General features: G+C 40.9%; 1 protein-coding gene across 3 annotated transcripts in view; it reads left to right on the top strand.

Moving 5' to 3' along the window:
* The window catches only part of TNKS2 (tankyrase 2), a 54,282-nt gene that overhangs the window by 27,559 nt on the left and 12,528 nt on the right, over window positions 1-14,195 (top strand). For 2 of the 3 annotated variants that reach the window (XM_059729968.1, XM_059729966.1), the window contains exons 15-22: window positions 256-421; window positions 744-963; window positions 2,384-2,493; window positions 3,237-3,425; window positions 4,165-4,417; window positions 5,121-5,203; window positions 8,245-8,365; window positions 11,904-12,001. In XM_059729968.1, coding sequence (XP_059585951.1) covers window positions 256-421; window positions 744-963; window positions 2,384-2,493; window positions 3,237-3,425; window positions 4,165-4,417; window positions 5,121-5,203; window positions 8,245-8,365; window positions 11,904-12,001 — 1,240 coding nt within the window. The remainder of the gene's footprint in view (window positions 1-255; window positions 422-743; window positions 964-2,383; window positions 2,494-3,236; window positions 3,426-4,164; window positions 4,418-5,120; window positions 5,204-8,244; window positions 8,366-11,903; window positions 12,002-14,195) is intronic. The other variant, XM_059729967.1, reaches the window with a different exon arrangement.

The following is a 14,195-nucleotide window of genomic DNA, read 5'->3' on the forward strand; positions in this document are numbered from 1 at the left end:
TCCTTTCCACTTCTGTGCTGCTGAGAGGCTCACTTTCCAGCCAGCAGGTATGCTGGATATTTTTATGCCCTAGGTGCATAAAAATAATTATGTCAACGGTAGAGTAGAATATTTATGGTAGTATGCATCGTTCCTAAGAATGAGGTTTGTTTTATATCAAATATTGAAAATGCAAATTAGAGCTTCTTTTGATAGAAAATGTAAACCCTAAATGTAACATGTATTAAGAAATGTTTGCTTAATCGTGTTTTTTAGTGGGCTTGTCCCATTGCACAATGCTTGCTCCTATGGTCACTATGAAGTAGCAGAACTCCTTGTTAAACATGGTGCAGTTGTAAATGTAGCTGACTTGTGGAAGTTCACTCCCTTACATGAAGCTGCAGCAAAAGGGAAATATGAGATCTGCAAACTTCTATTACAGGTACTTTGCATGTTAAGGAGAGGGAGGTTAACAATGGAATTTACATTATTTAAACATTTAATTTGAATAATTTTGGCAGGGTTCCTTTAAGAACCTACATTTTATTTTGAGGGTTTCAAGTGATAATTATTAAACAGGTAAATTTTAAAAATGAAATACAGCTAAAAGGAACACCGTTCTTCCTTTGAACACTGTGTTGAGTCTTTTGCACTCTTGGACGTATAAGAACAAGGAAGTCTTACTTTGATTATATCTGCTTTGAAAAAGTTGTGAAAAATGATTGAGTACACAGCACCCTCCAGATTTTTTTTATTGTTCACAGCATGGAGCTGACCCAACGAAGAAAAACAGAGATGGAAATACTCCTTTGGATCTTGTTAAAGATGGTGATACAGATATTCAGGACCTGCTTAGAGGAGATGCAGCTTTGCTAGATGCTGCCAAGAAGGGTTGTTTGGCCCGAGTAAAAAAGCTGTGTTCACCTGACAATGTGAATTGTCGTGATACCCAAGGACGACACTCAACACCGCTACATTTGGCAGGTTAGAGCTTTTAACTAATAAACGTGCAGCTGATTTTGCAGCTGATTTTATCACGTTCATTAAAGAAAAAATGTAGTATTGTAACTGTGTTGACTGGTGAGTGTTACTAGAATGAGCACCATCGTGCGTTGATGTTAGTGGAACTGAGGTTCTGTGCTCCCATCACTTAAATCAGTCACTATTTCTCTACATTACAATAAGGAGCATATTTAGGCTGTTCTTTCCAAAGGGTGCCAGCACTTCTGTTAGTCAAATGAGTAAAGCCCAACTTTCCCTTAGTGAAGACAGCTTCTGTGATCTTAGGAGGCAGAGAAGAGCTTCTGTTGCCCATCCTTATGCTCAGACACAGGAACTGTTGTTATCTTTTCGTTGTTCCAGACCCTAGATTTTACATGGGAGAGGGGACAGACAGGTAAATCCCACTGACAGGCACAACTCCAAACTTTCTGACTGCCAAAAACCTGCCACAGGCTGCCATTCCAGAGGAATTAAGGGATGAAGAGAAAAGGACTTAGGTGAATTTGCATGTGGTTGAGACATCTAATGCTTAAATGTTTTTTCAGGCAATTAAAAAGCCTAGTGAGAAGTTAATAGACAACCTCTGCTTTGCCCATTAAATTACCATATTTACTGAATCAAAGATGAGTTTGAATTTAAGATGCCCATGCTGCCCCATAATTAGATTTTATGTGGAAGATTGTTTGTTTCTGTCTGTCCCCACCCCCCACCTCCCTTTCCCCCACTTCAGTGAGGGAACAGGTAGCTTGGCAGGCATCCCTTGGGCCCCCCTGCCTGCACCATGAACCCATCCACTTGTTCTCCCGGCTGCAGCTCTTGCCCCAGCCCCAGCCAGGTAGCAGCAGTGGCTCCAGCTCCTGGTTGGGTCTAAACCAGAGTCTCCAGTTCCAGACTGGAGCCAGAGCTAGAGTCAGCCGTTCCTACTACTCTGTGGTTTTCCTTGGACGCCCTGTCCCTCTCCTGTACCACATGATCTCCTCTGTGTTCCCTCCCCTGTGTTCCCATGGGCCATCTTGACCTGCCCTGGCCAGACAGCAGCAGCGGTATTAGCAGCTTCAGCCCTAGCCATGGAAAAGCTTTATACTCAGAATCAGAAGTCTTAAGTGCAGGCTGTTCACACCATGATTTTCAAAGATATTGTTTGTTTTTTTCCTTATGTTTTAGTTATTCAAGTATTAAAATCATGTGATAGATTGGCATAATACTCATTTAACCCATAACTAAATGTCTTCAACTAGCACTGAGAATAGTCCAAGAATTCTGTGAACAAAGTGGATTTGGCCACTTTTTTGGTGAGCTTGCTACCCCAATATGGTTAAAAACAACCAAGTGTACTTGGTATAACTATGACACTGGTTTCTCTGAGGACTTTTATATTCTCTCTTTCTTTACTACCTGTTAGCTGGTTACAACAATTTGGAGGTTGCAGAGTACCTGTTACAGCATGGAGCTGATGTGAATGCACAGGATAAAGGAGGCCTGATACCTTTACATAATGCAGCATCATATGGGGTAGGTGCCTTTATCCTTTCACCTTCTTGAAAAAAAATTGAAGTTTTAAAAACAGGAGTGAGATGCTGCTTTTATTCATGTGAATGAAGTGGTTTGTTTGACCATCTGTTTAAAAAAAAAAAAACCTTACCTTTTTATATAATTTCATTGTAATTAAAAATTATAACTTGATCACACACTTAGCTGACTGCAAATGTGGGGACTTTAAATTTGTGAAAACGTTGTTGGAATGTATTGTGCTTGAAGGGGTCATTCAGAAACTTATAAAATCAAGCAGTTCTGGAGACATCTTGTAAATTTGTTTTTCCTGTGTGCATGCTGCTAGAATTTCACTGGTGAGGTTTTTAACTTGTGTGACTGATCTTTGTAAGATTTGAGCCATATGTGAACCCAAAATATAAAATGGGACCCTTCCGTGTTTGGAACCAGCCTGGAATCAAAATAGTTGAAGTCCGTTTAGAGCCAGGGATCTGAATTAAAGTACCCCCACCTCAAAGAAGTTCAGATTTGGAGTTATGATTTGGTCCCATCTCTGTGTTTACAGAAGAAAATGGCTTAACTGTACATTGGTACATTAGGACTAAGCTCTTCTGTTTTGTGAGAGTTTACTTTTTCATATTACAATTCAGATCAGTTCTAGGAAAATCAGATGAAAAGTTACACAAAAGTGTGTGTAATAATTCTGAGGGCTACAAGATATTAAATTAGCATTCCAGAAGGTAACAGGATATTTTATTTTCCAGCACGTAGATGTAGCAGCTTTACTTATAAAGTATAATGCCTGTGTGAATGCTACAGACAAATGGGCTTTCACACCTTTGCATGAAGCAGCCCAGAAAGGAAGGACACAACTTTGTGCCTTGTTATTGGCACATGGGGCTGATCCTACTCTGAAAAACCAAGAAGGACAAACACCTTTAGACCTGGTCACTGTAAGTGATGGGATCTTCGGGGAGATCTGTGGTTAGCTGCTGTTAATGGCTGCTCAGCTTTTTTCCTGGCACCAAATTTAAAAAAGTGAGCTTTTGTGCAATATGTGAACACTTGAGATACTCTAGTGTTTATACAGGCTTGGTTCCAAAGGCCTAATACACTTTCATTTATCTACTTTTTCTGTTCTGTAGCTAAAGACTGCTATAAAATTCTTGTAATTGCATAATGAAGAAAGAAAATCAATGGTTAATTTTGTTCCAGAATTTACACTTAGTACATCTACGTCTTGCTTATGATAGTTATTTTGCCTGACACTAGACCACGAAAATTGCTTTAGCAGTAAAATTTAAACAAATTTTATAAAAGTTATAATATCCTTCCCATTTTATAATACTTGATGTGGCTGTTTAAGATGTTGTTATAATGCAATCAAATGCTGCACCTTAAGTAAATGAGTAATGAGTTTTGTTGTCTCTTGTGTGTAACCCTATGCAAGTTTTTTGAAATAGCAAAAAGGATTACATCTTGGTGTATGCTAGACTTTTGTTTAGAGCTTTTTAAAATAGAAAAATATTTGTATAAAAACTCACTTGCAAATTAGTTGAAATGTTTCCATTCCATATGTGATACTTAGTAGGATGCTTGGACTTAATTGCTTTCAGCATTAGCTTTTTTCCTAGGAAAATCTTTGAATAGAAAGTTTTTCTTCATTTTAATAAACTGTCTTTTGATATTTAGGCAGACGATGTTAGCGCACTGTTGACAGCAGCCATGCCTCTTTCTGCATTGCCATCTTGTTACAAACCTCAGGTTATAAATGTATCTCAAACTACTGGACCCACAGCTGAATCCTTGTCTTCCGTTCCATCCAGCCCATCCAATTTGTCAGCTGCTAGTAGCCTTGACAACTTGTCTGGTAGCTTTTCTGAACTCCCATCCATTGTTGCTACAAATGGTGCAGAAGGGGCTACAGTGTTAGAAAAAAAAGAAGGTGAGGTTTTCTAAGATATGAATTATTGCCTCTTAAATCGTTTAAGGTATTCAGTGGAAACGGGCTTCATTCATTCATCATTCATTGAGAAGATTTTCAGTGTTTTTATCTAATTAGAGTGGGTTTTCTAGGTATTCCTTAATTGTTAACAGAATTTCTAGTTCTGTATTTATATCCCCATCCGTTCTGTGTTTTTTCCAAGTTTAACCTGATGAGTGAGGTCTAAAAGTTCCATATTTTTGGAGACCTTTAAAATGTCTTCAATTCCCACCCCCACTCCCCACCCCTTTTGGCAACCTTCTTACAGGTAAATAAGATTTTTTTTTGCTAGAAACCAAGTTTGTCAGTACTTTTATTGGTATAGACTTTTTGTAAACAATTAATTCCTGGATTCTAAACAATTGATTTTAAATTGGCAGTCTTGAGAAGGTTGCTTATGTAGCTTTTGTTCACTGCATAGAAATACGATATTGGTTGCTGAAGAGTTGCCTTTTTTTTTAAAGAGCCTAGCACATTCTGGTTGGATATCATGAGAAACAATAATTGTCACATTAGGAATTTGACTATTTATTTTTAAAGCTCGCAAGTTTGTTTGCTTGTTCACTTTTTAAGAATTCTTGTATTTCCCCTTATTGCAACAGTATAACGTGCAGCATTGTAGAAAGTACAGTTATGAATGTAACTTATAAACTGTTATGTTCAGTTCCAGGTGTAGATTTTAGTATAAATCAATTTGTGAGGAATCTTGGCCTTGAACATCTGATTGACATATTTGAAAGAGAGCAGGTAAGTAGTATTTCTGTGCACCACTTTTCAGCCTAAAAAGGAGGAATGACAGGACTTTGCTAGGGATCATAGTATTAATGCTGTCGTACTTACTGGATCAGGCCAAAAATTCATCTAGCCCTGTCTGTTGTCACTGACAGTGATCAAATGCCTTAGAGCAGTGGTTCTCAACCGTTTTGGATTCAAGACAGCCCCTCCATAGCTTTTGTGAATTGGGTGGCACCCAATTAAAAAAACTAATGTATATATTACAGTGCTTACCTCCTTGCAGAGGGGCTGGTCATTGGGGGACGGAATTGGACAGGCAGAGACAAGCCTGAGCCTCCACTTTTTTTTTTCCTCTGATTTATTTCCTCACACCTTGGGGTGGCCTTCAGAGGATCTTGCAACACCCTAGAGTGCCCCTTCACCCTGGCTTAGAATCACTGTTTTATAGCAGTGGGGCCAACTTTTTGGCAGGTGTCACAGATTAGGCCCTGTGCCCTCACCAAGTACCACTCTGATCCCCTTGCCCTGCCTGATCCATCGCACTGCTTCCTGCTCCTTGCCCAATCTGCTGCTCTGCATTCAGCTCTTCCTTGATCTGCTATGTGTCCCACACACAAGCTGTCCATCCACTTGTGGCACATGTGCTGCAGGTTGGCCACCCCTACTTTAGAGGAAGAATATAAGAACATAACACACAAAACAATCCATCCCCTCTCTTACCCTTCCAAGTTACCATCAGTCAAAGGTTTAGGAGTGTCCTAAGCCTGACTGTCTTTTTTTAATTAGTCCCTGATGGACCTGTTCTTCATAAATTTGTCTAATCTCTTTTTGAATCCAGTTAGGCTATTGGCCTGAGCCTCCACAATTGCCTGTGACAGTGAGTTCCACAAGTTAATTACACATTTGCTTTTTTATACACGAGTAAAAAAAGTACTTCCTCTTGTTTGTTTGAAACCTCCTCTCTGATAATTTCACCAAGCTCCCCCTAGTTTTTGTTTTATGAGACTTAGCAGTTGTTTTCTATTCAGTTTTTCTGCATCATTTGTGATTTCTGTAAACCTCTACTATATCCTGCCTCGGTCTTTATTCCAAGCTAAAAAGTCTTAGTCCTTTCATTCTTTTCTTGCATGGAAGCCATTTCATACAATTATCTTTGTTACCTTACTCTGTAGTAGGATTGGAGTGTTGCTGTAACTGTGATAGCCCACGAAATATGTGGGAAGCAAGGTTTTTTGTTTTGTTTTTCAGTACTCAAAAATTTGTCTAACATGTTTTCCAACTGGATAGTTGGTTCAGTAAAGATCCCACTAAAAACACCTTGTTTCTTGTCGTTCTGTGAACTTTTCTAGGTTTATATCCTTTTGAGATGGAGCGATCAGAACCACATTTACCTGAATCCAAGACAACTTCAAAGTTAAGACAACCCCCAAATAATTAGATTCTACACATGGACAGTTTATAAATTTTGTTACAATTTTCCATGAATAGAATCTTAACTATTTGGGGGGGTCGTCTTAAATTTTTCCTCCATCCTCTCCACTGCTACAGCAGGGAAAGTAATGGCTTTCAGGAATGAGGGCATTGCTGGCCTGAATCCTATCCTGTGCCCCCACCCACCCCACCATCGGCACCCCTTGCTGCCTGCCTGCCCTGCAGCTCCTGGTCCTGTGCCTCTCATCCCTTGCAGCCTCACCCCCCACAGCCACTTACAGCCATCATAGTTCTGGTCCCATTCTGATCTGGGATGCAGGGCATGTGGTAGCTCAGGCTCCAGCCAGGACATGCACTAGGGTTTGCAGCAGCAGGAGCTCTGGCCCTGGGTTGCCAGAGCTGCTTGTCATTGCCACTGCTGCATGGCTTGACCAGTACCAGAGTTACCATGTGCTCTGTGCCCTGAGCCAAAGTCACAATTGAGGGTAAGCAGCTGAGCAGGGAGAAGTGGCAGGAGAGCAGGAGGCACTCGAATCCAGGACAGTGGTTCCTCCCCCCATGTTGAATTGGGCATGGAAAAGGGACACACCTCATCTTGGAATTGAGTAATTACAGTACTTAAGATGTGAATGCACAACAACTTTTATATAAATAACATGGTAATGATTCCCATTTAGTTTTCAGTTCCTTTCCTAATGATTCCTAGCACTGTATTGGCTATCTTGATCCTTGTTGTTTTTTTGCTTTCAAATAGCATAAATAGCTTTTTAGGAAAAATCAGAGAAGCAAAGCCAGGGAGAAGTGTCATTAAAACATTCAGAATGCAACCAGTGTTACTTGTTGCCAAAAAGGCAATGTCATTCTGTTTTAACAAGCTTGTCCTCAGTAATGCTTCCCTGTTCAGCTGTATGAGACCCTAGCTGGAGCACGGTGTCTTGCTTTGAACACCATGCTCTGGGAAAAAAATTGGGCAAAATGAAGAAAGTCTAGAGGGACCAAACAAAAGTCATAAAAGTTTAAAAAGGCAAAAGTCATAGGAGTTTTAAAAAAAATTTGAGAAGTTGAATGAATTAGGTTGGTTTAGTTTAGGAAGGGGGAAACCATTCATAAAATATGTTACAGTTCATTATAAAGGGGATAGTAAATAGTTCTCTTGATGGTAGAAAGACAATTAATTGCTTTAATTTACAACAAAAGAAAGTTGAATTAGTAAGTATAAGAATAATTGCACACTAAAACTGGTACCTGGGGAAGTTGTGTGATATCCATTCTATTCCAATAATGTATGAGACAAAGATCTTGTTACAAATAGTTTTAGGTATAATTGGTCCTGGCTCAGAGCAAGGGAAGGACTAGACAGCCTACCAAGGTCACTTCCAGCCCTACATTTCTGTGACTTCTGATTTTAATTTAATACATTTATGTTAAAACCCCTTATGTTTTTGTTTTTCTAATTGGCTTGCTAACGTATCTGCACATTTCTGTTTTAGATTTAACATTATGCCACTTGAGTAGTTTATGTTGTTAATTCTCTTTTGAAATATTTGTATTTAGTGAAACTACTAAGTGTTCATTAAAATGTATGCAGCAGTCTAAACTAATTATATTGTTCTTTGCTCTAGATAACATTGGATGTATTGGTTGAAATGGGACACAAAGAATTAAAGGAAATTGGAATCAATGCTTATGGTCATAGACATAAAATAATCAAAGGCGTTGAAAGATTGATTTCTGGACAGCAAGGTATGTTTTCACTGATTCAAGATAAAATGCAGCTGCTTTAACAGAGGCCATTTTTTATAAACTCTTGGTTTTATCATGTTAAAAAAGAGTTGGTAATGCAACTATAAAACAAATGTGGAATATATATGAATCAAATATAAAATGGTGCTCACTGGCAATATATGACCAAAGTTTCATTCAGCTGAAGTTCACATGAGAGCATTGTTTGGTGATAAAAAGGTACTAAATTCAAAACAATTTTTAATATTTTGTATTTAGTACCTAGTACCTTTTTAATACATTGTCATGAGCAGAGTCTGTATTGACTTCTGTTTGTTGCAGCTGGTAGACTTCTAAGCTTTTTGGAATTGGGACCATATTTATTTTATTTTTTTTAATTATCACAGCACTTAAACTGTAGTCCTGGATGAAGGCCCCTGTATTACTGTGTGCTGTACAAACAGTGTAAAGTGCCTATCTTAGGTGATGTAGCATCTCATGATAAATGTATTCCAGGGGTCTCAATACAATTACTGTTCATGCTCTCACACTTTGTTGGAGGCACTGTGTTCATTGTCTCAGAAGGATGACTGGAGTTTTAATTTTTTTTCTTAAAAAGTACAGTCCATGTTTCCAGTGGAGCTGAAATTAACATAGCTGCTTTGTTTAGTGGCTTCAGCTTGTACTGAGTTTTATGCTAAAATCTTTTATTTGTGCCGCATTGATGCCAGCACAATCCTGGGAATAGCATGCTTCATTTAACTATGACTGCAGAGAAAACAAAAAAGAGCATGCTATTTTTTTTTCCTGTCTTGAAGAAACACTGGCTGCTATTGTCTTGCTGGGTTTCATAGCAATAGAATAAATTAGTTAGAATTGCTAGGATTTATTTCTCTAAAGACACCATCTGTGTGTGAATTTTCACTCTGAAGTCTGGGCTCCCTAGCAATGAGAGAGGTACAACTTCTCAAGCACTAAATGACTTCTTGCCTTTAAGAGCTGTAGTAGTAATGTAATGTATTTACCTGGACCTTCAATAACTTATTTTTTAAAACTTGCATTCAGCGTCCTAGGCAGGAGCTGTAACTCTTCATTTGCCAATCTAGCCCAGTATCCAGTTTGAGCTTTAAACTTCTGCAGGTTTTGATATGGTATTCTTGTCTTCCATTTAGGTTTGATTTTGATTTTTTAAATGCGGTCAGAAAGCATCAATGGCCATTCCGAAGCCTAGTTCAGATAGTTTCCCTAGCTCTGAAGATTTTGAGGACTTTTAGAGCACTTGCACACGTGCAGAGAGCCTGCTCTGACGGACTAGAAATCCAGCATTTTGGAGCAGACTCAATTAATTGATTCTGCTGGAGAACATAAATTGACGCACTCTGGCAGCCTCACACATCACATACACATATCAGCGCACCTCTTCACTGAGAAAATGGTGGTGGTGCACTTGGAGCTAAAACACGTTCGATGCACTTTAGTTCAAAGTGCACCACTGCCATTTTCTCAGCGTGGAGGCGCACTGCGCCTCTGATGCATGTGTTCCCGATGCAGTTCCAGATGCTTTTAATTAGCATGGCTTACTAATGAAAAGCACCCAGCACCATGTCAGAAATGCATGTCAAAATGCCCTTACTCTCTTGCCTTAAAAGGCCTTTATTTCCATCTATAAGTGCTCGCTACCTTACCTCAGTATTTCAGTGCAGTGCTTCAAAGCCTTATTTATTTTGGTGATTAAGCTCTGGTTTCTAGTCCCTAGGGTTCTGGTGCTTGCACACATTCATACTAGTATTCTGGCACCCTTCCCTAGATACAATATAGCCACTGTTTCATAAACTTTCTTTTGGAGTTTTATTTTGAAGCTTTCCTTAAGTCAAAGCTTCTTGTTTCTAAACCCTTTACATAGCTATTTGGGTTCCAACCTCAGACCAGTGAGTGCAGGTACTTTGAAAAGTATTAACTGACTCTTTCTCCCACAAACCTGCATGTTTTAAAAGTACTGGTGGAATACGCTGTGTTGAGCTGCAGCTTGCTACCAAGACCCTCGGTATCCATCTGTAGCCACCTGCTAGTATATCCTGGGCAGGCCATTTTACAAAGCCACCTAGCGTGCATCTGGCTCTATTTTTACATCCCCATTCCAACTCGCATGTAATTCCTGATAAAGAACTGGCAACAGCCTCTGTATTAAATCCCACTGTCTTTATTTGGAAATTCAGAGCTTTCCAACAGAAAATTGTCTTTGGCGAATTAGCATCAGGCTCTGGCCTCCTGGGGTTGAGGACTGCTTTTACATTTTTGTCAGTGCCAGCTTCATTCCTATTCTGCCCCAAGTGCTGAGGTGAAATGCTTGCGTACCAAAGTGGTGGATGAGATAAATGACCCAATTATTTCAGTGTAGCAAGTATGTTCCTGTGCAGAGGTCAGAGCTTGCAATTCAAGAGTCAATTACTCCTGTGTATGTCCTTCAGCTTTAATACCAGAGGTTTGTGATACCTTTTACACAGAGGATCTGGTTGCAATGGTTATCACAGTGACTGGATTTCAGTAGTACTGTCTCAAATAGTCCGGGTATCTGCCAAGAACAGTGTGGCAGCCCTATCAGGAATACGTCATCCATAGCCCTTCTGCCTCAGGGTGTTTCAGCAGTGCACAAAGATATGCCTATGGGCAGAAGATGCTATCATGCCCAGGACTGTGTGGTGTAGTTTGTACAACATACACAAGTTGGACATATGCGATTTGGCATTAGATGATTGTATTCCTGCCCATCTGATGCAGGAAAATTCATGGTCTGAGCCAGAAAAACAACTCATGTCATCCAGAATGAGCTGTATTTAGCAAGACACGTCTTTTTTACTGCAGAGATGCTCAAATGTGTATGTATACTAGTTTTTTCCTGCTAGCAAGAGTTCAGACAAAGCAAAGGAAACAGGAAAACTTGAGGTGCTACTTTGAGTCTCTGTGCATTCTACTCCCAACTGGATCCTGTGCCAACAGTGTCCATTCAGGCTTGGGCATGTGCTACCCTGTTTCCAGTTTGAAGTAGTAATGTGCATGAAGTAATGCAGTATATTTTGAGCATATTGCTGTGAGGCTTAGTAAATCTGCATTCTGATCATCACTAAATTGACTAGAGGACTTAGAGGTCCAAGGAGGTGCATAAGCCCTTGGGTTGGTGAGAGAAGTTGGCTTATGCAGCTGGCCATCTCTGGATGTCTTGGGGACCAAAGCATTTAGAAACTGAAAGTTCTGCCTGTCTTCAGCTAGGGAGCTGAGACCCAGGGCTGAGCCTTTTGTAATTCTGCCCTTCTAAAGATATCTTGCAAACTTGATTTTTTTAAAAACACTAAAATATAAGGTGCTTAAGGTGCTAGAAGAGCAGCAGAAATGGGACTTAAGTCTCATCTTAATTTTAAATTGAAAGTTTTAAACGACAAGTAGAGGTTTTTTTCCCCCTTGCCTCTATCTGTAAATGGTGTTTCAGTATTGAGCTGTTTGTGTTTTTAATTTTGTTCTCTTAAATCCATATCTGAAACTCTTATGTTCATGGTATTCATAGGTCTTAACCCATATCTCACTTTGAATACTTCTGGGAGTGGAACAATTCTCATAGATCTCTCTCCTGAAGATAAGGAATTTCAGTCAGTGGAGGAGGAGGTATGTGCTGCTCCCTAGTCTCTCCATGAAGTGCCAGTGACAAAAGAATTGGATACACAGATTGTTCCTGAACTATGTAGTAATACACTGATAAGTTACCAAGCATAATGATTTAAAACTTGCATCAAGACACTTCCGTTTTCCTTCTTATCTGTGCTGTTCCACTGTCCGTTGTTATAACTCATTTGCCTTTCCTACATATGTCACCACTAGTTAACTTAGCTTGCCTTCAACTGGAGAGGTTATTTCTTCAACAGAGAAATGGTCACTGTAGCCATTTTCCTGTATTCCAGAGCTAGATTCTAATAATTTATTACTTCCTCTGTATTCTCTCCTCAGGGGTTGAAATATTTCCCAGTATAGAATTCTTAAGTAAACACAATCAGTTGAAGAGTGGCAAACCAATGTAAATTGAGAACTACCATATTTAATCAATTATAAGATGAGGTTTTTTTCCCCCAAATCAGCACGGGGAGGGGAGGGGAAAGCCCCTTGTCTTACTTTTGCGTACAAGGAAACCTGATTAGATACGTTTGTCAATCACTAAAATGCTGCCAAAAGCAGCATGTGCTCAGTAATGGAAACCATGTATGCAGTTGATTAACTGCTGCCAATCCTGAGCATGACTATAAAATGCATGCCCTGTATTGTGCAGACATGCTGATGGGAAACGACACTCTTTTTTTTTTTTTTTTTTAATTTTGGCTGCTGACAGACATGAAAAAACCCAGTGTCTGTATAGATCAGGCACTTCAGCAGGGCTTTTAGAACTTTTATCTAAAGCTGATTCAAAGAGCTATTAAATAAAAGCACCAAAAGGGCCCAGTGAAGTGTGCAATCTATACAGATGTTGGGTGAGCCAGGTCAAACTAACGCAATGCCTCTTCTGGGCATGTGCTGTGCTTGGCGAGGGGGCACACCAAGCTTAAAGTAAAACACTGATTTATTTGGGGGGGGGGGTCCACATCTGTAAGCAGCATTTGTGTCTCAGGCAAAATCAGCGAAATCTGTTCCGAATTCTGTTCATGAAGCAGAGCTCAGTCATTCAAGTCTGTGGCACTACCACCAGTAAGCATCTTACCTCCCAGACTCTTCAGCCTGAGGCTTCAGATAATTCCAAATTCATGGGAGATATCCTACGTGCAAGTCCTGAGCCCAGAGGCCTTGGAGTTTAGATGCCCCCTCATCTCACTTGCCTCTGAGCAAAAGGCCAAAGGAGCAAGCTAGAGGGACCACCCAAGAGAAAGGGTGGGCAAAATATGGCATACAGGCTGGATTTGGCCTGCGAAGGGGCTTTGTCTGGCCTGCAGTGGGTCCCTTGGTCCCATCTGGCTGTGGTGCATCCTGCCGCCTTCTAGGCATGCAGTGGGGCTGGAGCAGCTCTGTGGCTGGACTGCCTTCCTAGGCAGCCCAGATAGCAATGGCTCCTTCAGAGCTGCCGCCGCCCACTGCTGGTCACAGTCCCATGGTACTGGTGGGGACCCACGTATGCAGCCCTCATCTGGCGCATCTGACACCTGCTCCAGACTCACCTGTTCAGGTGCAGCAGTGGCTGCTGGGCAGAAACTTGTTTGGCACAAGGGAAACGCAGCCCCTCCCCCTTGCTGCTGCTGGGCAATTCTTGGTGTAGCCACCAGTGCCGCATTGGGCTGCCCTGCAGCTCTGCTGCCGTCACCACTGCCCCTGGGTTGCCTGGTCCGTGTGCTAATTAGCCCCCAGCTCATGATTGGAACTGTATATTCTAGTCGTGAGTCCTGGAATCCTCTAAAAATTTGTATGCAGATGAGGTGCAGGGCAGCTTGGTCTGGCTCCACCTCATGGAGGATGGGGCTATGCTAATCATGTGATGCTAATCATGTGAGCCAGGCTGAGAGATGGGGTGACAGAGGGATTCTGGGTGAACTGTTTGGAGTCCTGTTTGGTGATGTTTCCCCAGACATTTAAGGCTGGGAAAGAATCAGGAATCTTTGGAAATGGGAAAGAAAGGCACAGCTAAGCTGTGGGAGTCGAGAAGAAATAGACCTTTATTGTGCGGGCAGTGGGCGGTTGCACCAAGAACTGCCCAGCAGCGGAAAAGGGCCACTTTTCCCCTGTGCTGAGCAACAGTTTCTGCCTGGCAGCTGCTGCTGCTGAGCCTGGACAGCAAGTCCAGAGCAGGTGCACGCACGCACGGGAGGGCTCCCATGCACACTCC

This window comes from Alligator mississippiensis, chromosome 6 (assembly GCF_030867095.1).
Source record: "Alligator mississippiensis isolate rAllMis1 chromosome 6, rAllMis1, whole genome shotgun sequence".
Classification (NCBI taxonomy): domain Eukaryota; kingdom Metazoa; phylum Chordata; order Crocodylia; family Alligatoridae; genus Alligator; species Alligator mississippiensis.